The sequence below is a fragment of the Amphibalanus amphitrite genome, unplaced genomic scaffold (assembly GCF_019059575.1).
Source record: "Amphibalanus amphitrite isolate SeventyFive unplaced genomic scaffold, NRLGWU_Aamphi_draft 000407F_arrow, whole genome shotgun sequence".
NCBI lineage: Eukaryota > Metazoa > Arthropoda > Thecostraca > Balanomorpha > Balanidae > Amphibalanus > Amphibalanus amphitrite.
The window spans coordinates 22,735-46,029 of record NW_024881901.1 but is presented as its reverse complement, the minus strand read 5'-3'; the positions used below and the strand labels follow the sequence as shown (position 1 = coordinate 46,029).

General features: G+C 54.7%; 1 protein-coding gene across 1 annotated transcript; it reads left to right on the top strand.

Annotated features, from left to right (window-relative positions):
* The first annotated feature begins 5,267 nt into the window (after window positions 1–5,267).
* On the top strand, window positions 5,268–7,303 carry LOC122390756 (Krueppel-like factor 1). Its single transcript, XM_043384010.1, has 2 exons — window positions 5,268–5,439; window positions 6,053–7,303. The coding sequence occupies exons 1-2, from the start codon at window positions 5,353–5,355 to the stop codon at window positions 7,001–7,003; spliced, it is 1,038 nt and encodes a 345-aa protein (XP_043239945.1). The 5' UTR covers window positions 5,268–5,352; the 3' UTR covers window positions 7,004–7,303.
* Window positions 7,304–23,295: the final 15,992 nt, after the last annotated feature.

The window sequence follows — 23,295 nt, the reverse complement described above, 5'->3', positions numbered from 1 at the left end:
TCGCGATTTCGCGTATGTCGGCTCGCACTAGCCGCGTGTTTGCAAGCTTTTCGTGGTTTCAAACGTTCAAACATGTGATTTGATGGTACTCCCGTGTGTGTCAAGGTCACCTGAAGGTCAGGTCAGGTCATTGACCTTTGGTGACCTCGGGTGACCTCGGTTCACTTTTTCGAGTTTTACATGTTTCTAGGTTAGTTTTTGGAGCTGAATTCGAATTTAGCAACCATTTGAACATTTACGAAGCAGTTTTGGTGACTTCGTAACATGTTACGAAGCTGTCAGAGGCGGTTGACACGTACTACGAATACCCGTCACGACGCCTACTGGTTGACCTGACCTGACCTGACCCGACCTGGTCTAAATGCTTCAAGACATCATCTGTGATCAAAACTAACACGATATTCGTGATCAGCACCCCGAAAAACCCCTTAGCAGCCACACTTTACGACTTTCTAACAGGTCCCGATTTTCCCGACTTTGGGTCATTGACCTGACCTGGAAGGTCAACCAATGACCTAGGACCTTAAAATTGGGTATCATCGGCTTCCTCTCGTCACGGGCAACACGCTCGTTTTTTTTCGCGAAGCTCTAGCTCGATCAGGGGTCAAACGGCAAGGGGGGGTCCAACCGACCCCCCCCCCCCTACACATTAGAAGCTGGCAAACGCCGCACACATGCGAGGGTTAAGTGACCAGTGATAATTTTTACGCGAGTGATGTAGGTAGGTATACCTACCTAATAGGTTATACCAAATTTCGCGGCGCTGCACGCCGCTTTGTTACACGCGCACACATGCACATACGCACGCACAAAACTGGCAAGTGTGGCAAAAAAAAAAACACCCCTATACCCATCGGGTGAAGACTAGAAACCCGACCCCCCCCCCACTCAAAAATCCGTGGCGACGCCCCTGCGGTCCAGGAAAGCTGGCACACGACCTTTAATATTCTGATTATGCATAACCATGAAATAAAGCCACTTCTTTCTAATCGTGAATAAAGTGACAACATCCGGGATGGTCCTAGCCGCTCCCGACAAATTCACAGTTCTATCTATCGCCATTTTAAGGCAGTACGTGGGATGCGAGAAGTCAGCCGCCCACACCAGGACGTGGATCTTGTTCGCTTAATTCAAAGTACTCACCTCTCACGGACTGTGCTCATAAAACAGTGTGGGGCTGATTTACAGAGGGCTCACTGCTGAGTAACTCACAGCCCAGAGGCCCGGTGACGTAGCGCGCCACTCTGGTTATTAACGCCGAAATTATGCTCCACTTACTTTAACCGATAGAAAGAAAGGCCCAGTTGTGGGCAAATTTACTGCAAATAGTGTCTGGCTGGTCTAGCGAGCTACGGCTTTACGCCTAACACGAGGAAGGAGCTCCCCCAAAATGTGTAGAGGTTTGCATCAAATAAATTATCTCATCAGCTACCCAAAAGTGTGTGCTGAAAAACAGTCTGAATTCATATTCTAGGCAGCTCCAAGTGATAACACAACGCTCACCTCACTAATGCAGCCTCGGTGCGACTTTCCCTTCTCGACAGCGGGCGCGGAGCGTCGAACGGCGCCCATGTCACGCCTGCCATCTGTTGGCAAACGTGCGAACTAACCGTGACGGTGATTCGGGGAGGGCGGCCGGGCGGAAGGCATAAAATGACGCTCACAGTATGCGGCGACACTTCGCCCGGGTAACACCGTCCCATGGAACGCTCCAACGGCACGCGGTCTGCCAGTGAATGACCTCCAGGTTTCATGATCCGCCGCCAACGGTTTATCGTGGCTTCCTTATTTGTCTTTACTGGTCTTTTCCATTCGACAGTTTTAGAACGCTTGCTTTACAAATGCTTTCCGAAGCAAATCATACCGGTGTTAGAAGCGCTCAGAAGCACGCCCTGTTCGACATATCTGATCGAACAAGGCGTCAGGCAGCGCTCGTAAAAGACTCACTCAACAGGCTATAAGTAGATTATGCAGGATAACATTATTCAAACACGACCGATCAACACGAGGCCGACCGTAAGCCCTTTGTCTGGAGAAACTGGATGCGGGTCTTCTTCCGACACGTCGAACCCGTATGGACAATCGGTGCTCGTAATTTCAGTTTTAATATTTATTGGGTCCACGAGCCGCCTGCCAGACACTGTGTGACGTTATCTTCTGATCGGCAGGCAGCCACCGGCCACTTCGCCTTCACACCAACAAAACGGGACCGTAACGGTGCACGTGGTAAAAAATCTACGTACAGGAAAAATCCACCCACGAATTCGGTGTACCATATAACAAATATGGTAGCTACTTTTATGGTATGGTCCGCTATTCACCAATCATAGACATGTGCCTTGCTTGGCTGGAATCTGAATTATACAGAATGTATGACATGCTCCTAATTATGAATTGAACATTTGCAACTAATACACACGCATGTGTCAGATAGGCATGTAGTTTATAGTTACTGATTAGTTTCCTTGGGTTATCATCTATAAAAATGCTGTTGTGTTTCACCTGTGCCACCGTTCCGTCTTTTCAATCCTCAGGACAGTCAAACCCTTCTCCTCCTCGCCTCAATCCCCTGTTCCGGGCTGGACAGGCAGCTTTATCCCATGCGGGAAGCTCTGCTAGCTGGGTGGCCTGTCCATTGGATGGGCTCAGTCCAGATGACTCACTTAGGATATCCGCCCAGACCGATGCCTTCCCCTGATTCCTATCATCCTCCCGACTCTGCAATGCTCACAACTGACCGCAAAAGCCTAACCCTGCAAAACAAATAAGCAAATAACCACCTGTGCCAAGGATTCGCAATCACTCTAATCTATGTGTAAATTACCCACGCAAAATGCACCTGAATCGCTCTTGGGCGTTTTTGAACCTCGATAGCTGCAGATGCAGGGCAAGTAGGAAGGTACGCTTTCATGATAACTAAGGTTTGCGACTATTTCTATAAACTATTTTGTGGCATCTTAACAAGCCAGGATAAACGTTTAGGAACCTCGTAACATAATTATAGAAAAAATCGGGCTCTATTCGAAATAAACGTTTTTCGGGTAAGTTTCGGGTAAGTAAAAATCGGGCTCTATTCGAAATAAACGTTTTTATAGCTCGAAGGGTGACCCGAGACGATGACTTGTGAAAGTGATCGTCGAAGAATATCTATTTAAAAAAATTGCTTTGGCTATTTTTCAACTGTCTGCCTTATGCATAGAAAAGGGAAGGACATTAAAATATCTGTCGGCAGGACGGTGGGGCACCAATAAGTGCCGTTATTTCTGGTGAAGTGTGCAGCGACGGATCAACTTACTTCGTGTGAAGTTATACGCAGTTTTATATGGCTGCACCCTGGCTGCCATCCTCTCGCAGCAGCCGCTGTAACCTGCGCTGTTGTAGGTGCTGCTGGTGCTGATTGTGCTCGCGAAACGCCCGTTTACCGCGGGTGGTGACGCTAATGTTAACGCTAAGGTTCCGTCCACCGTGTTGGTGATTCGCCCAGACGAAGGCGTGGTCAGGGCGGGGCTGGAGCAGCTGTCGGAGCACCAGAGTCTGACTCCTGCCCTCGACGGCACCCTCGAGCACGTGCAGCATGGCCAGATCGCCAGATACCGTGCGGCGTTCAACAAGAGCTTCGAGCCGCACACGACCCGAAAACCAGTTATCGCGAGCATGCATCGGGGAAGAAACAGCTTTCATATTACTGGATGAAGTCACTGGCATCCCACCTGATTTATATGAGGTGTCGAAAATGTAATCAGTAGCTAAAACGATAGCCATGAATAAGTTCGCAATGGTAGCGTATTGATCAGTATGGAATCAGAGAGAACTTCTTGAATCTGCCTCAAGAATGGAATTAAACCGGTGCAAGCATGTGGTTCCATGCTCCTATATGCCATCGTAAATTGGAAGCCAATCATGGAAAGAGCACCCGTATAGACAACATAGGCTCCGTTATACAGGCAGCCGATTATGCCGAAGCCGTTGGCTCACTTTGATAGCTATTCGATACCGGCAGAGGCCAGTAAACCAACACTGGACCGCCGCACCGCACTGCCGCGGGCGGCGCTACCGCTCATCAATCGCGCTTTACGGGGCGGAGGAGGGGACCAGCCTTCCTCAGCAGGCCACGGGGCCGGACATTAACACCTCCGAGCCAGCCGGGTCCGGAATCCGCAGCGCAGCAGCACCCACCCCAATCAAAACTCGCTCGGCCGCCGGCTCCGAGGTGCTGGCCGGGGGAGGTCGAGCAGGCAGGTCGCCACCGCCCTCCCACCATGCCACCGGGCGGTGATGAGACTCCGATATTGTGTGACAAACGGACTCGGATGGCTCCGTGCGTCGATTAGCCGACATACCGGCCCGACTGGGGGGTCTGCTATCTGTCCAGGTTGGCGAGCGACTCTGTGCGTGTGGGTGAATGAGTGAGGCAGCAGTGAATGAGTGAATGTGCGCGTGTGTGTGTTTGTGTGCCTGTGTGTACGTGGGAGCCCGTGTAGCTCGGGGCCGGTCGGTAGGAATGTCTGCGACACGCCCAGTCATCAGAGAGATGGTGAAGGATCAGCAGAGGCGCTAACCAGACGGCAATCAAAGCCGCCACACAATGGAGTGAATGACTTCTGAATGACCACATGATGCGCGGAAAATATGGTAATTTATCTACGCATGGAAGATTTCAATTCCTCCGCCAGATCACATTAAATCGCATTCTCATACAGTTCAGCCTATCCAATCAGTTGGTTTGGTATCGCCACAAAGTAATGAGCGAATTATCTTATTAAAAATGCTACCCCAGCTCGAGAAAACAGCTAAAATAGTCGTCAAACAGGGGACCGATTATCGTATCGGTAGCACCGGCACTGGGTTTGCTCCTCTGACAGCCACACAGGACATGTCCATCGCGCTCGTGCGCCAACCGCTCCAAATAATCACATCGCCGTCACTCATCGCGTCTGCCCCAGCTGACATGTTTTCGCACAGAGAGGAAGGGCTGGGTCGGTCGGCCACCACCTGGGTCCCGCTCGTGTCGACCCGTGGCCGCTGTTTTTTTTACGGCGGTATCGGCGGCGGCGCGGCGCCGAGCGGTAACGGCGGTGACGGCGGCGGCAGCGGTGCCGCGCGCCCGGCCGGCCGGCTCGGCGGTCGGGCCGGCCCGGAGCGGCGCGCGGCCCGCTATTGGTCGCCGCTGGAGCTCGGCGAGCGCCCATTGGCCGAGCGTGACATCAGTAAGCATGACAGAGAGGTGGGAGGCCCGTCGGGTCGCCGCCAACACTCGATCCTACCTGGCCGCGCCGTGAGCATACAGCTAGCGTCGTCGTTTCGCCGCCAGCCATCATTTGCCTTATCAGCAGTCGGCTGCCCACGCGTCCGATGTTAGGCGGGGCGGGCGGACTCTCGCCGTTGCTAGGAGACCAGGTGGTGGCCATGGCGACAGAGATCACCGATACTCCGGACATGGTGAGTACTCCAGACGTTCTCTGACATTCCATGAAGTTGTTTACCTGTTTTGGTTCATGTGTCAGTTAGTGTAATCGGTAATGGCCTGTCTTGCTTTGGTCTCGCTCTCGTTTCGCTTTGGGATTTATTTCGTCTCGCTCACGTCGTACAACTTTCTTGCCCGGCGACCCCGATGAATTTATGGAGTGTTCCTTTCCCTTGTCACTCGAGCTATTAGGGGCTTTTTATTATTTTGCCATCGCCACTTGGTTTCTGATCACATTTAGATTTGTTCGATAATCGATCAATCCGGCGTATCAATCGCAGCCTGGTCGGGCGGGAGTTTTTGTCACAGTCAGCCGACCGCTCGTATCTTTCCGATGTTTCAATTGCCCCGTTTTTGTGGCGGCCAACTTTTAGTGCAATTACCGCCTGTGAGGGTGCCGCGAACAAAAAGCGGCGTGGCCGTGATGTGCCGATAGCCGACGGTACAGAGCTCTTCAGCAACCACCGCAGGCCCACTGGTTGACCGGGTCACTTGAACCGCATCGTGTCGGCCTTGTGATCCGACCTCCGTGACATAGAATAAAAAAAGCTGTCATCATATCTGACCGACACATCTCCACCATTGCAGGTCTGGCAGGACATTGAGCACGTGCTGCTCAGTGATGGTATGGAGAAGCCCGCTCCGGCGGCGGCACCGTCGCCCCCGACGCAGCCGCCGCCCGCGTCGCCGCCGACGCTCGCCAGCAGTTACGCGGCCGCCTCCTGGGCCGAGTACCCACAGCAGTGGTCGGCAGGCGGTGAGTGGCTCCACTATTTCGCCGACAACGCGCTCGGCAGCCGAGTGGACGGCTTTGGCGGAGCTCAGTCGGCGCTGACGGAGACCCAGAAGATAAAACTGGAAGCGGGCTGGCCGGGCCCGGTCGGCTCACCGCAGTCTGCCAGGCAGCAACTGGAGGCCGCACACGGCTATGGAGAGATGTTCTACGGTGATACCGGCTGTATGAGCGGCTACATGTCTCCCCCGGTGACGCCCGAGAACCGGCTCAAGTGGCATCATCACCAGCAGCATCAACAGCAGCAGCAGGCGCAGCATCAGCAGCAGGCGCACAAGGGCTTCAGCGGCTACTACCCGACGGCCGGCGCGGCGTGCGGCATGCACACAAACGGTCTGGTGACGCCGCCCTCGTCACCGCAGTTCCTCGCCAACGGCGGCTACCTATCGGCAGCCCCGGCGGGCACCCCGACCAGCCTGCACGCCCTGCCGCCGGCCGCCAAACCGCGCCGCCGCCGAACCTGGGCCAAACGGAAGGTCATCATCCACACCTGCGCCCACCCGGGCTGCACCAAGACATACACCAAGTCCTCGCATCTGAAGGCGCATCAGAGGACGCACACGGGGGAGAAGCCGTACCAGTGCACGTGGAAGGGCTGCGGCTGGAAGTTTGCCCGCTCGGACGAGCTGACGCGCCACTACCGCAAGCACACGGGCGACCGGCCGTTCCAGTGCCGGCTGTGCGAGCGGGCGTTCTCGCGGTCGGACCACTTGGCGCTGCACATGAAGCGCCACGCCCAGATGTGAGCCTGTGCGCCTCTGTCCCCACGCAGCCGGCAGCCCTCCACTCATGAAATCTAGTCATCCGCGCGTCGCATTCTGTCAGTATTATGTAACGACGCGACGAGCGACCGACGAGTGTGTGTCCTCTCTGTCCCCACCGTGCAATTGTTTGAGATCGTGTACAAGGAATGTCGACTGCGATATGGACGGCGCACGAAACGCCGCTGTCACCGCTATGATCGCTTCCAGACTTCGAATTTTGACCTCCCGTGACATGTTTGTACATTGTTATTTGTATAAATACATATCATTTGTAATAAGTCATCTATTTTGTTCTGGTGAGGAGCTCAGTACAGGATTCATTACAATAGTATCTCAGGAATTCTGACACATATTTTGCGATAAACTACACCCAACAGCGTTCCATGCGTGCAGTTGCGAGCATATTTACGTGCTGGTCTGCGTGCGGGCCGGGCCGGCGGCATCCGTCGGAGCCTCCGGCAGTGGCGGGTGGCGTTCGGCAGGCCCTGCCCTGTCTGTGGCGCAGAGGCGCCGGTGGGTGGTGTTCGGCAGGCCCTGCCCTGTCTGGCGCAGAGGCGCCGGTGGGTGGTGGTCGGCAGGCCCTTCCCTGTCTGTGCAGAGGCGCCGCCGTGGCCGACCGCCGTCCGCGCCGACTTAATCACAGGCTGCGCCACTAATGGCCAGCAATAGACCGCCCCCTTATTGATTACCGCTCGGAACGCGGCAGCGGCGGCTGTGCAGATTCGCCGGACTGAGGGCGACCCGCCCCCGCAGCCGCCGCCGCCGCCGCCGTCTCTTGTAGTTGCGCGTGCCTTCGACATTGCCCTGCCCTGACCCAGCCGCTCAACGCCCCAGCCGCCGGGCACTGGCCGCGTGCCGGCTATTCCCAAACGAGCGCAGTGTCCTCGTCTTGCAGTTTGACGTGAGAACAAGGGAACAGTCAATCATGTCTGAAATGAGACAGAATAACTGAACATGGTTTACTTTGCTAGCGTTTCATAGAAGGATGAAAAGACAAAGAGGACTGGAATGCAGTAAGGATATGTTATTGGGAAATAGGGAGGAGAGGGACAAAAATGAAGAAGGAGAAAAGTAAGATGTTGCAATATTTGCCTTTTACTATGATTCCATTCTTCAATTATTCACAATTACATAAGTGGCTGTGAATTGTAAATTTTATCTGTTATTTACCTGAATATTTTTATTTCTTTGTTTTATGTATATCTTTACCTACATATCTTTTGGATAGTGGATATTTGAAATAAAACTGAGGATTTGGGGAGAACTGAGACCATGTGTGCAAGTCCTTGTCCCAGTTTTCCCCTGCTTTTGTCTCACGTCTCATGGACAATTCCCAATACACCCCAATGCTACTTTTCTTTCTAAAATCTTAATTGGAAGAAATAAAACTTCAAAACATAAATGTAGGTAAACATACCTATCCAAGAGTGAGCAGAAATCCAACGTTTACTGCATACATAAAATAAGAGGTTTATGCGATTCTAAAACATTCTTTTAATGGATTTCGGAAGTTGACGGAAGGATAATGGCCCCCTCCCCACCAGTGTTCTCTGTCTCTTGCAACCTTTTTCTTTTGCGAGTAAAAACAAAGGTAACGATTCTTTGCTAATGATTGCTTCCCAACTCCATAATGTCGTTTCAGACTTTTTTATTTACTTTTCAACGCTCCAGTTTCCTGCAGCTCCCCTGTCTTCCCTATCGTCCTCTGTGTCTCCCTCTATTCCCGCTCCAGTGTCGGCTCGAGCCACTCGACCAAGACGGTTCCGTTCGCCGTCCGAGACGGCTCCGTTTGTCGTCCGAGACGGCCCCGTTTGTCGGCCGCTAAGTGGCGTGTAAGCGGTGCCGGCCGCAGACCGCGCCGGTCGGTGACGCTCCGTTGACGAGAGGCGCTGACCGCGCGACCGACCGACCGGGGACCCGGCGACAGGAAATGCGTCACTGACGGAATGTAGCACCCGCTGCCAGCGCCCAATGCCACCGCGAGTCGCCGCTGAGTCCCTGAGGTCAACATGGGTACGAACTGGGTACACAGGTGACGGCTGCCTGCACCTGCCGGAGGGGAGCAGGGAGAGGTGTTAATGCCGACCGGCGCGGCGCCATGAACGGGGTCGCCGGCCCAGTCAGGGCCAACCGTCGCCACACCGAGTGGGCGCGAGGTGCGAGGTTTCACTATGAACAACACTCCACAAACACAGCCGCAGCGCCAGTTGTGGTTGTGATATTTCTGAATGTTGTCCCGTCGGAGCGCTCTCCTTTGTGCAGCGGCACTCGGCGGGCCGTTGACGGGCCGCGCTCGCTCCTGTTTTCGCAACGCTGGCCGCCGTTTCGCCGCTCCGGAGGCTCGCTTTGTGCGAGGGATGTAGCGCGCATCCGAGCGCGAGCAGCACTTGACAGCGCGGCCATGGCCGGCCAGTGAAGACATCAGCGTGTCCGTCGTCAGCGACCCTTTTCACCGTGTCATGTTCTCGGGAGCCCCGCACGGCGACCCATATGTTTAAACAACCAAACTTAATTTGGCCTTTAAATAGCCAGGAAGCCGCGATAGCGAATGGTACAAAAGATTTCTAATGAAGTTAATTTATTGCCGGAAATGCTTTGTGTAATAATGCCGTGTTCTGTTTGCCTGTGACTTGAGGCCTGACATAGGCGAAAACGGCGGACTGGCGGTGGTCAAATCTGCAGACTCACCACCGCTCGGACACAAAGGGACAAGTTATCCCTCCCGGTGCAGGGCGGAGGGTAGGGTTCTTTATTTGATACAGGTGGAATCGAGCTGGGTCAAATGTGCATGCAGATCCGTCTGAAGCGGACCCAATAAGAAATAATTTAGTGATAGCACCGGCGGATGTCAGCAACAATAAAATTATGCAAAGCAAGATGGTTCGATTCAATCTTCACATGTTCTTTATATGAGCCATCATAAATTTTTAATGTTTGCTATGGCCCACCAGATGAAAGCCAATCCGTAGCGGCCGCGATGACGTGTGAGATGAGCGCCACCCCCGGAAACAATCGGCGTCTGTGGGCTACTGTGGGCGGCCGGTCGGCCCTCTGCGGCCGCAACAATCGGCCCGTCGGCGCCCGGCCCGCCGTCGGGCGCGGCGCCGCCGCCACCTTTGGCAGCGCTCAATCGAGCGTCGCGTGCCCGTGGGAGTGGAGTCTCACCACCCGCAGGGGCCGCGGCCGGACGCGCCCAGTAGCGGCCAGAGGTGACGTCAGTGGTCGTCCATCCATCAGCAGACGAGCGCCGCTATCTGCCGCTTCATTACGGCCGTGTATAGGGCGCCGCGCCGGCACCGGGCCGCCGCCGCTCTCCTTCACACAGCCGCGCCGTAATTATGTTCCCATGTTGGATGGTATCGCGCGCGCTCGGTCACCAAATCGGGCCGGGCCCGCTCAATGAGCCCGGCCATATCTGACCGGCATCTGAGTCAGCTCACCAAAACACTGGTGCCGCGGCATAAAACGACAGGGGCGGCGCGGCGATCGCGCAGACTCTGCCACTGATTAACCACTAATTACCGACGCGCTGGACCAGAAAAGGAGACGCTGGAGGAGCGTCTCCGACCTGAGACGCGTGCCCAAGTGTCATCTGTTGGGCTGACCCCGCGGCCTCCCCCCTGCCGCGCCGGGCCTGGCCTCGGTCCCGGTGGGCCGGTCCCGTCGCGTGCGACCGGGTCGGACCCCTCGCGTACCCGGGGGACCGGATGTTTCCATCACTCTTCCCAAGGACTGGGGCAGAACGGAGCGATAACGGTTAAAAGATTATCCACGAGTCAGGTGGAATTTCTCTCGTTTATTAATCTATGCTCCGAAGGGGGAAGGTAGAAAAATAGTAGGATTGAGTATGGAAGATTACCTGGATTTGTTACATCCATCAACTTCCTGATTGTTTGGTGCCAATCGCGCTCCCCTCACACCCTGTCTGAGTCTGGATAGTAATCAATTACCACCCGACAATACCACGGGGCGTCACGGGGTTTTTGTCGCTCCCAACCCCTTCCTGACACAAGATTGAGCCTTATTCGGGTCCGTCAGACAGCCTGGCGTCTGGGGTCGATATTTGCGCGGCGCGAGAGGGGCCGAGGATCGCCGAGTCTTGGTGTCGATTTCGGGGGCCGCTCGGCGCGCGGTGTCATTAATCAACAGACGGCCGCCGTGCGACACCGCACCACCCACACACTGCGCAAATAGCAGGCCTTGTTCACCAGCGCCGGCTCGGTAAACAACGCGGCCGCGCCGGCTCAATGGGGGAACGTGCCTGCGCCGGCGCCATGGAGCTTGCCACCTGCTTCTGTGATGGAAATGGACGCAGAAGGTGGCCGACATGGACGCAAAGGTGGCCGCCAGCACTCAGTGGATCCGACGCGAGACCGCCGCGCCGCTCCGACCGCCGCGCCGGTCGCCGCGCTGTCGGGTACGGGCGCGAACGGCTGTCGTGAGACGGGGCAGACGGGGGCAAATACTGCGGCTGTGTATTACGGAAGAATCGGGTTCTGGCGGTGGTTTGTCGTAATAAATGATGATGGCAAACAACTCATTGATGCGGCATCAGATGTCGCGCTAGCGGCGTGCATCGCCATTTATCGTGATGGCGCTGATGTTGAGAGGGAGGCTCAATATATCCTAGTTTTTATGTGAGTTCCACAGTTTCCCGAACAAGTCGGGTGAGATTGAAAGGACACTGGCGATGCGGGCCTCACAGATGAAGTACGATAAATGGTTATTAATGGATTTGCAATATCGCGTGACGGTTGTCAATCACAGACTAGCCGATCAATAGCAACCGCAGATGAATTGTGTGCTGGGATGGGATGTTATCTGCATAGTGTAGGTTAATGTTGCACACAGTGTTTCATTTTACCCAAATTTTCGTCTATCATGATATCTAATACAGCCATTCTTGTATGCCTTCATTTAGTCTTCTATTCATTGTTTGGATCATTTTGAAATGTTGACAGCTTTCTTGGTAAAGGGCGTTTTCTCAGTTGTGAAATCGAACGCTTTTGTTGATGTAGGATAATAACTATTATTAATTATTGTAACTCATTGACAAAATTTTCTTACGCCAAAATCCTGGCGATGGAGGGTTGGATAAATGGGGAATGGGCGAATCCCTTTCGCACCACCATCGTCCATCCAAGTTGCGCATGTTGACTGTTGTTTATCTGACCCATGCACGCTCAGCTGATTTGACCAGTGCACGCTGCTCATTTGGCCGGCGTATGCTGCTCATCTGACTGTCAGTCTGTCTCTGCTGGAGTCCCGAGCAGCCGAGCTTGGCTCCCAGCAGCTTCCGTCGTCTCAAGGCGACATGAAGGAGTCACGTATCATAGCGATGCAGCCGGCACTGGGACCACAAGGCGAGCATGCTAGTCTGAATAATTAGGCCTTCTAGGGGACGCCATGTCTCCACACTAATATGGGTCCACCGCTGTGCCTGTAGTGTGGGTAGGACGGGCAGGGATGCTGTTTCTTATGTTGCTAACTCCGTAAGCCGGGATAAGCGAGTGGACGGGACGCCTGGCACGCGGGTGATACGGGCTCGGCGTCGCTTCACCCGTTGTCCGCGCTACAATGCTAGGAATGTCACTCTGCTCGCATTGAAGAGGGCTGCTCAAATAGCGCGCGACTTAGTGGCTTGAATTAAATCTGAGCAAACACTCGAGCGGCCGGCGCACGGTCGCCGTGGGGCCGCCGCGGACGGCACGGGAATTTGGAGAGGAGCGCTCCGCGGCGGGGAGCGAAGGCAGAGGCGCCCGGCTCGCAGCGCCACTGTGTTGTTAGAGAAGAGACTGCTCTCAAGCGTCTCCAGCCAGCCCTTCTGGGACGACCTAATGCCAACATTTTGGCCGCAAAACTAGATCTAATCATCTTCGAGGCAGTGAGGAGAGTGATTGGCCGGGGATTGGGGCTGTTTCCTAATACGTGGTCGGTATGAGGAGCAGGGCACACCTCGACAGCACCAACAGGCTCCGCAGTCGCTAAGCCAAAGCTGCTGCCGCGGCGGCTCTCCAATTTCCCAAAATCCTATTTGAAGATGGGCACCATTTTGATCGATGAAGAGGAAGCGACTGTGGGTTTTAGCATTGAACACGCATAAATCCACCGAACCGCGAAATCCACCCTCAGTCTTTTGGACAGAGCTTGTTGAAAGATATATCCGAATGCAATCGGCTTATCTGGTCTTAGCACAGGTGCTTTCGTGATGTCTGGCGAGCGTTCCGGTAAGGAATCTATGCACTTGACGTGGATTAGTTTTTGTTCAGATGGGCACGTCGAAGCATATTCACGGATGCAGCGCATGACGTTTAATCGCACGACTCGAGAGGAATGTCTTCGGAGCGGGGATTTAATTATGACTAAAAGAACACGTGATTAATTCCGAGGAGGTATGATTAACGGCACACAGTTCAATGATTACCGCCGCCGGCTGACGAGATAATTGATTCGAGGTGCGAAAAGGTGCGACAAAGGTGTGAAGAGCACCTCTGCTATTAAAAACCGAGAAAAACTAAGTCTGTGCGCGGTTCGCAGGCTGTCTGCCGTTTTTACGCCGTGTCCTCTGGGTCTCGCTAGGCGCGCTGAGCTGACGTCATCGACCGACCCCGGGCAACGCGTCATGACCTCGCCGGTGCCTGGGGCTCGCCGTGTCGCTCCGCTGGCGCCGATGACATGCATTCGCCGAACATTCCCTCATTGCGCCGCATTCGGAGCGTTCTCGGCGCTTTCATGAGTCGCGTCACATCCGGCCCGTTTTCAGCGGTGCGGCGGCATTGTCTATCGCGCGCCACCAGTGCCGCGAGCTCGGACAGCGACACGACGACCCCGGCCACACGACACGGCGACCCCAGCCACCACCGCCGCAGGCCGCACGCAATCCGCAGGGGGCAATGACCCGACAGTTCCACCTGTCCTGCAGTCGAAATGACCTGCCGGTTCCATGATCAACTGGTCCCACCTGTCCTCCAGTTTAAATGGCCTGCTGGCCCCACCTGCCTTTCCCTTCAGCAACCCACATGACCCAACAATCTCACTTGTCCTGAAGCTCTGATGCAGACACACACTTGTCCGACAGTGGTCTGCTACCGTTCTTGACATCGTAATTATCAGAAGGCTGTGACTCTAGTCTATGAGCTTGTCCATCGTATCTGTTTATTTGTTTCATTTCAGACCTGTAATTATTTATTTGAAGTCATGTTTATCACTAGCCGGATAAGACATTCAAAGGTCGTACGAAAGATTCTGAGGTCGTTCAATTTGTGATTCCATCAACGACATGAAGTGGTTCCCATGTTGACGACATCTCACTTATCTCCCACGAGTGAGCGATGTCGTTACTTCCGACACACACGCTGACTTGGTTCACACCAGATCATAACACGAATCTCGCATCACTTGGCCAGAGATCCGTGGTCCCAGAGATTGACCCGGAGAACAGCGGGGGACGGCAGTCGATCTGATATCGCGTCCAACATGCACACACACACGTGAGACACCTGTCACGAGAGAGAGAGAGCGAGAGAGAGAGAGAGAGAGGGAGGGAGAGAGAGAGGGAGAGAGAGAGGGAGAGAGAGAGAGGGAGAGGGGGCGGCAGGTGCCGCGCCCTGATCACTGCATGCGTGATCTCGTGTGCAGAGTGTCATGTCATGATAGCAACGAGAGTGTCGCTGACCTGTCCACCTGCTTGGTTCATGACACCGCAGGCTGACCTGTCCAGGGCCGGGCTTTGAACTTTGTCAACACGTGGGTGCATTATCCTGAACGACGCAACGGTCAACTAACCTCGCAAATTGCATAACTATGCACTTTGCAACGGCGATCCAGTTCATTTTCCCTATGGTTACTGGTTTGGATAGCGCACATGACTGCCGTTTCGCACGTACCATGTGCGGCCCCTCCCTTGCAGTCCTGCAGGTGGAAGGGGTGGCAGCCGGGCGGTGGTCGACCCCCTGTCCTGTGTGACGTAACAGGGGTAATGTATGGAGCTGGTCCGCCACTGGGACTCCATCCACCGGCGGGTCACCGAACTGACATGCCGGCATTTCGTCACGGACAGTTGGAAGCGATCATAGAGAACAATGACCTGGCGTTGAAAGGAAGGGACATTCAGCTCTCTGACAAGAGCAATCGACTATTGAGTGTGCCATCAGTTTCTGAGGTATGTTTTCTGGCTTCTTATAATGCGATGAGTCATTAAAGAAATACTCGAAATTGTTCAATAAAAGGACACACTCAAAATTGAAAAATACATGCAGTTCAATGCCAAGGCATGCATTGTCGAAAAGCTTATCTGGATGTGAATGTCATATTAGGCTGCAGAAAATATCTAGCTTGATTACCCACCCGTCACAAGGTTTTATCAATTTACTGTAGCAGTCGGTTCATTTCAAGCTCATATTGCACGGCGGTAATCGCTCTTTACTATTCTTGCATGCTATTCTTGGGTCAATGAAAACACACCGCTGACGCAAGCATAATGAGCCATGTTCTAAATAGGCTAATCACAAAATATCGCACCGCTTTGGCGGACGACAGGTACAAACGGCATTGCTCATTGCATGCATATCACATTAGGCTGGCCGGCTGATTGCGGCCGGCACAGACTGTGCGGATGTGTGATGTAAACGCGTGGGCCGGTGTGGGCAGCTGCCGTTAGTAGCAGTCTAATGACCACTGGAGACTGCACCCAGCTCTGGTCCCTATTTGGCGCTGCGCAAGGATCGCCGCTTATTTATTGGCGCATCAGTGCCACTCGTATGCAGGAGGACCTGGCGCGGGTACGAACAGACGTCACCGAGTCTGATCCCTGACACATTACCGGCTCTGATCCCTCACAGGGGCTCGATCCCTGACTCACTACCGGCTCTGATCCGTGACACATTACCGACTCTGATCTGTGACACATTGCCTGCTCTGATCCCTCACAGGGGCTCGATCCCTACCACACTACCGGCTCCATGATCCCTGAGCCCCATGACAGAGGCTCTGATCCTTTACACATTGCCGGCTCTAATTCCTGACACATTACCGACTCTGACCATTGACACAATATCTGACTAGCCCGCCATCGACATATAATCTCTCCCTGAACACCGAGATGCTATTATTACCAATATATCTGAGAGTTGATTCATTTTGATTCCAACCCAGACCTGGCCATGACGAGCAATCACCAGTTTTGTCCTTGACACATTAGCTGGATCGACCTTCACTCCTTATAGAGCGTTAACCACTCACAGGTAACAGTCTAAAGAACACTTTTTTGCTCAGCGCGTCGATCATTCAGAAAAACTGGCTGTCCCCTTCTGAACGCTTCCATTCGGCCTCATTTTAAATACATACCTATTTTTGTAGCAGGCCCGATGCCTAGCTAATATACTTTTATGGATGGATGGAAATGGAATTCATCAATGCAACTGCACACAACAGTAAAGCGTGATTCAAGCTTAAATTGGCTGTTTCAGGGCAAAAATAATAAATCACACAACTGTAAGAAATTAAGAATATTGTGTAGCCAATTCAAGATTGGTTAAGGTGAGTGGCAGCATCGTCCAAACAAATTAAACTAGTAGGCATCTCCGCTATGCCATTCCATACACCTACGAGCATTCTGCATTCTGTGGCCCGGTCCAGTCGGTCTCTGGTCTCCGGCCGGTCTCCGGGACCACCAGCGGTCGGGCGGCTGGTTACAAAGCAGCGGCGAATTCCGGCGCAGCGCGCCACTGATGGATCGGTGCGCCACATTGTTGATATTCAGCCGCAGCGGCGGGCGGAGTCGGCGTGCGTCACTTTCGCCGTGCGCCGCCGATTCGAGCCGGCGCACCGCAAAAACCTAATCTAATTAGTCGGATCGAATGAAGCTTCGGTCGTCCTTGCCGACGATGGCGGCGCGCCGGTGTCGGCGGTGCGGAGCTGCGCGAGCCTTGGACGCCGAGCTGTGCCGCCCACACACAGCCGCCGCTCAGCGATGGCCACTTTTTATCGGTGCCGACACGACTCAGCAGCAGCTAGCAGCCAACCTTCAAACAGACACCGCCGAAAAAACACTCCGCTCGGTAGGATCGGTGAGCTCAGCAGTTCAGGAGATCAGCGGATCAGGGGTCATGCGAGTGATCAGTCAGCAGTGAGAATGGCGTGCTTGCCTGCTCCCGACCGCTGCTATAGCACGCTCTGTACCGAGCCAGAGAGCGGCTCATGATGGCGCCCGCAGAGAGTCTAGGCTCTCCCGGTCGAGGCGCTCTCGGCGACCCCAGTCGAGTCTCTCTCAGAGGTTCAGATGAGCCGCTCTCAGGAGGTCGAGCTTCAGACGGAGAAGTTCACGGGCCGACGCTGACCGCGATCGACCGTTTCATATTCAAATGTGGCCGCCGCGGCCGGCCGGGGGATCTGGGGCCGGCGCTACTCGAGCGACTGAGCCGCGACGCGCCGTGACCTCTTACCTGACCTCTGACCCGACTCGGTCTGCCGATCGGCGTCACCATTCGGTGACAATTATTCCATCATTGAGCGATTATTCTATCGTTAGTCGGCTAGCATGTCGACCGAGCAGCTCTGGTCGCGCGGTCGCTTATGCCATTACGGGTCATTTTTCATCGGGATGTGCTGAGTTCGGCGGAATTGTGTCAATGCTGAGGACACTACGTCGGATATACCTGACCTCAGTCACAGATCGCGGTCTCGCGCAACAGCGACAGGTCTTTGTGAGTAATCTGCTGTCCATCGTATCTCACTGGGTCACAGTTCCCCTTTTGAGCTCTGCTGGCCGGGCCGGCAGACGCCACCACCGCTATGTAGATGGGGTCAGCCGACCGCCGGACTCGTCATAAAACGGGTCGCCATCGTCCGCGCAGAAAATTGGCCCCGTCACGGCGCCTGGTCGCGCTGGGCGGGGTCCACCCGGCTGAATATAGTTCCTGTTGTGGAGTCAGGGTTCAGGGGTGATGGTGACCCGTCGGCCGATGTGACAATGCCGACACCGTTCGACGCATCGCGCACAGACACACGACAGACACGCGGACACACACAGACACACTCACAAACGGAGCGGACGGACGGACGGACGGTCGCGATCCTCCGCAGCCTAACCGGCCGACTGCGCGCACAATAGAAAACCACAAGGCGAGAAGTAGTCCATCAAAATGTACGGTCGGTTCTCGCACTGTTCGGCCTCCGGCGGCGCTAATTGGCAAAACTTTGACGCGCATTGTGACCCAGGTAAACAAACGGCGTCGGTGAATACGGCGCAGTGGTGATGAATGCGCCGCACTGGTGATGAATACGGCTCGGGGTTTAACGCGCCGACCGTAGCACCGATTATTTGCATGGCGCCGTAAGAGCTGGTGTGGGAAAACCTACTGTTTGGCGTGGAATCCTGGTGGAAACGATTAAGATGCTTGTCGAATGTTTACTTCGGAATGAACTTTTGACGGCTTGGGATTAAAAATTAACTTAGCTTGAGCTGGTCCGCAAACTTCTCAAGTACCCAAGCTTTGGAGACTCTGATGGAATAGTCATCCAATCTGAACTGGCTCCCTTACAAGATCCGCTGGTGCTTGATTGTCAGCACATTCAGTGGAAGTTCAGAGCGTATATAGGACAGGAGCTTTGTAGACAGTCCTTAGGCCCCCGTTGCCCGCGCCACTATCACCAAGCGTTCGCCTCAGTTGGCTGTCAGCGGCCGAAACCACTCGCGTCGGCTCGTTTGTAGGGTAGGACGGCCCCTAAAAAACGCACCGACGGAGTGATAACGACGAGGTATATGGTCGGGATTAAGGATATGCAGGTTTGACGAATCTCGAACATCTGTTAAATAGGTGAGGGTGGGTGGGAAACTTCTCGCCCACTCTCTGCTCCACTCGCCGTCCGTCGCAGTCGACGACTGCCGTTCGCGCCTCTCGGCTCTCCTGCCAGCGGCGCGCCCGTTCCTACATTCCCCTTCGCACCACACAGTCCATCCCGTCAGGCATACCCCAGTTACACGGGCGGCTGCGCTGGCCGCGTCCAGCACATGTCTCGTTAGTGCCATATTAATTATGCAAAAACGCAGCCGTCTCCCGACTGGAAACGTGCCTCTTCACCGAGTATAATGAGTTGTTGGCCACCCGGCCTCACCGGGGGTATGATGAATCGCAATGTTTCCATTCCCAGCGAGCTGCCTGCCAATGTCTCAGAGCACCGGCCAACAGGAGCACAAATCACGGCCCACGGGGCTGGTTCGAGCCACCGCCGTCCGTGCCGACCTCGTGCCGCGTGTCCCGTGTCTCGTGCCGCGGGTCTGAGCTGACGCTCACCGTCCTTTGACCTGCTCCAGAGACTGAGCGCGCTCCCAGGTCACCACCAACAAATCGCAGCGGCCGAGACGCCCGGAGAGAAAATTACTTTTTAACCGCGGGGTCTGTCGCGCCGAAAGAAACGACCAAGTGATTGGTCAGTTTTCCGATCATTTGTTATCATTAAAAGGCTTCAGATTTGGCGGGATGAGTTTGGAAGGTTTTTGCGGCGGCGCCGAACTAAATGCCGCATCATCGCCTCGAAACAACAGACACAAAGCTGCAGGGCAAGACGGACGCGACCGCGGCTCGACAAGCGCCGCTATAGAAAGGCCAGCACTGCTAACGACGCATTCAGACGCCGCTCGACATTATACTGCTACACGCTGAGCGGAGGGGAGCGGGGCTCGGCGCGTGGCCGGCGAGCTCGGCATCGGAGCCACTTACAGACGAATGGACGGGATAGGGAGGGAGGAGAACGGTGGTGACGCTTTGAACAGGGCAACTCAGAGCCCCAAGACGGCGAGCTAAATGAGGCTTTCAGCGAAGCTGCTGATGAAGAAATCGTATTGCGTCAAGCATCGTCAATGTGGCAGTCTTAAACAAGCTTATTGAGTTATTTATGAAATAAAGAAGTTAAAATCAAACGTCTCAGCGTCGTCTCGGAGAAATAGAAGTAAACAAGCCCTACATACAGACATCTCTTCTTGTTATCCCGATTCCCGTATGGAAACAATACACTCGAATGCTCTCATCTTCCCATTTTCGGCGCGCTCTCCTAATTTGGCTGCAAACGGCCGCACCAGTCCGGATCTCGATGGGCAATCATTTTGATTGCCGTGATCGATAGTGCGTCTCGTCGGTCAAAATATCTCAATTGCCGCCCACGTCAACCGCAGACGATCGTGCTCTGCTTACGGTCATCCTCTCCCTCCCCCTCTCTCTCTCTCTCTCTTTCTCTCTCCCTCTCTCTCTCTCTCTCTCTCTCTCTCTCTCTCTCTCTCTCTCTCTCTCTCTCTCTCTCTCCCTCCTCCTCCTCTCCCCAGTGTGTGTCGGTGCGGAGAGAGCCCGATCCGGCCTCATTACCTCCCCGGCCGCTCTGTGCCGTTCAGTCCGCTCCGGCCGGCCGATCGGTTCTCCATCATCATTATGCCAATGCGGCGGCCGGCATGCGACCCCGACTGGGGTCTGACTGGGCCCCGGCTGGGTCCCGGAGCGGGGTCTGTTCAGAGACCCGCGCGGCCGACCGGTGCTACCTCGCCGGCGGGCTTAAAACGCCGTCGCCCGCCGGCCGCCGCGCCAATTAATGCCGGAACTAATTACATCACAAAGGGACGCGGCGGCGCGGTGTCGACCGAGGTCCGCCGGTGCATGCTCGGGGTTTCGGGAGGTATGTGACCGACCGGTGTCACTCCGGCCCGCAGGCAGTGGTGGGCTACCCGCGGAACAGTGAGAACATATGCATTAGTTGGGGGAGGATTGCGATACCATCACTGACTGCTTTCTCGAATGTGTATGTGTTTCTAATGTTTCGGAATTTACACCCGTTGGCATACCTTGTTATGTCTTTTGGAACCACTTTTCATTATTCTTGATTGTCACCTTCGCAGTGACTGCATTGTGCAAGTCCCTGGTGCACATTTAACCCTCGCCCGTATTGGTGTTTTTCCAGCCGCGAACGTATAAGGGGGGGGGGGGGTCCGTTGGACCCCCCTTGCCGTTTCGCCCCTGATCGAGCTAGAGCTTCGCGAAAAAAACGAGCGTGTTGCCCGTGACGAGGGGAAGCCGATGATATCCAATTTTAAGGTCCTAGGTCATTGGTTGACCTTGCAGGTCAGGTCAATGACCCAAAAGTCGGGAAAATCGGGACCTGTTAGAACGTCGTAAAGTGTGGCTGCTATGGGGTTTTTCGGGGTGCTGATCACGAATATCATGTTAGTTTTGATCACAGATGATATCTTCATGCATTTAGGTCAGGTCGGGTCAGGTCAGGTCAGGTCAACCAGTAAGGGTATTCGTAGTAGGTGGCAACCGCCTCTAACAGCTTCGTAACATGTTACGAAGGCACCAAAACTGCTTCGTAAATGTTCATATGGTGGCTAAATTCGAATACCAAAAACTGGTCTAGAAACATGTAAAGCTCGAAAAAGTGTGCCGAGGTCATCAAAGGTCAATGATCTGACCTGATCTTCAGGTGACCTTGACACCCACCCTAATGCATGGGGGCAACATCATATCACATGTTTGAACGCTTGAAACCACGAAAAGACTGCAAACGCGCGGCTAATGCGAGCCGACATACGCCGAATCGCGATTCCGGCCAAACATGGTCTCGAAAAGTAGGTCACAGGTCAAAGGTCATTTGGGTCAGGGTCATGAAATTTTCAGGGTAGGTGTAAAATTGATGAACGCGAGGGTACTGAAAGTTTCGTCGCGATCGGCCGCTTTTTACGCGAGTTATTTGCGAAAAACCATGGGGGGGGGTCCGTTCGACCCCCCCCCCCCTATACGGGCGAGGGTTAACATCTCATGAACTCTCGTAGAGACGTTTACAATATCCTGAGGCAGGAGATGACACGGGTTACCAGTCCGGTCATGACTCACCCCCTCCCTCTCCGACCTCAGTCCAGCACAACCACAGCCTTGTGCGGCTACTATGACCCCTGTCGGTCCGCAGAGCGGCCGAACGGTGCGCCATGCTCTGACCTTTGACCCCACACAGCCTCCCACCGCGGCGCCGCCAGGCCTCGGCCGGGTCCGTTCTGACCTCTGACCCTGGCAGTGACGGTGGGGGGAGAGTCGCCGCGCGGTGACATTCCCGGACGATGACACTGCTCTCTGCTGGCCGGCGCGGCAGGAAGCGCACATACCGCCCCCCCCCCCCCGACCTGTCGCCATTGTCCGCCGAGAGTCGAGCGAGGGAGAGATGAGAGCTCCCCAGAGCCTCCCCCTGGGGGGACGGGGTCCGGGTTGTCCCACGCTGTTGATCCTGTCACAGCCTGGCTGGTGGATGTGGTATTATCTTGCTCATTAGCGGCTGCACAGTGAGATCACAAAGCAAAACAGCCATGCTGTGCTTTGTGATGTGTAGATCCATTTGAAATCCATATAATGTCTCGTTACTGGATAAGTTAAACAAACGTTGAAATCGGTTCGTACTGGGGAGTAGCTTTTACGGCTGTTACTGCGCCAATTAAGCCGTCCATGCTGTGACTGGGTTTGTTGGCCTTCAACGTGGCAACACAGAGTCACGGAAGTCACAAGCTGCCACAGCATGACACGACATGCCAGAACTGGGATGAAACCAGCCTCAGGGCTATTGGTGCCGCGTGACGACCGGACACGTCACACGGCGTCCGACACATGTGAGGCACGCCGTGACGCCGCCCGTGACGCCGGCCGTGACGCACGCCGACCGCCCATCACCGGAACATGGCGCGGCGCGCGCGGCAATTGTCGCACCCTTGACTCTCACCAGGCACTTCCTGTGGCGCGGCGCGCCGGCTGCGATCCGCGCAATACCATCAGTCATTAGGTGGTTAGGTGATTACGTCGGCCACAGAGCGGCCACTCGCCGCCCCCGCCGACCCCTCCCATCGCCCCGCAGTTATTTATTGTTGTTCCCGACAAACATTACACAGCTTACCACGGCTGGAGAGGCAGAAAATTACGCCACAATAGTCGAACAGGATTTTAGGGGGAGTCAGGGCCGATAATTCCCCTCTCCCTAGCGTGGCTCGGAAGGGGACAGTCCGCAGTTCCTCTCGGCGGCAATAAATAAAAACAAGGCCGCCATTCAGACAGGGACAGGTGCGCTCTCGCTTCACACCGGCCGCTTGGTCAGTCAGCCAATCGACGTGTTTCAAACAAAAAAGCCATGTCGCAATGCCGGTCGACTAATCGCTCGGAAATAGTCTTTTTATCAAACTCAGCTATTTTGCTATCTGCTGGGTATATTACCCCGTATATTAGCGGAGCGGGCTGCGGCTGATGTGCCGTGTT

Coding starts and splice junctions, on each gene's coding strand:
- LOC122390756 (XM_043384010.1), top strand. CDS start 5,353: ATGTTAGGCGGGGCGGGCGGACTCTCGCCGTTGCTAGGAGACCAGGTG. Junction 5,440..6,052: donor TCACCGATACTCCGGACATG/GTGAGTACTCCA, acceptor CCACCATTGCAG/GTCTGGCAGGACATTGAGCA.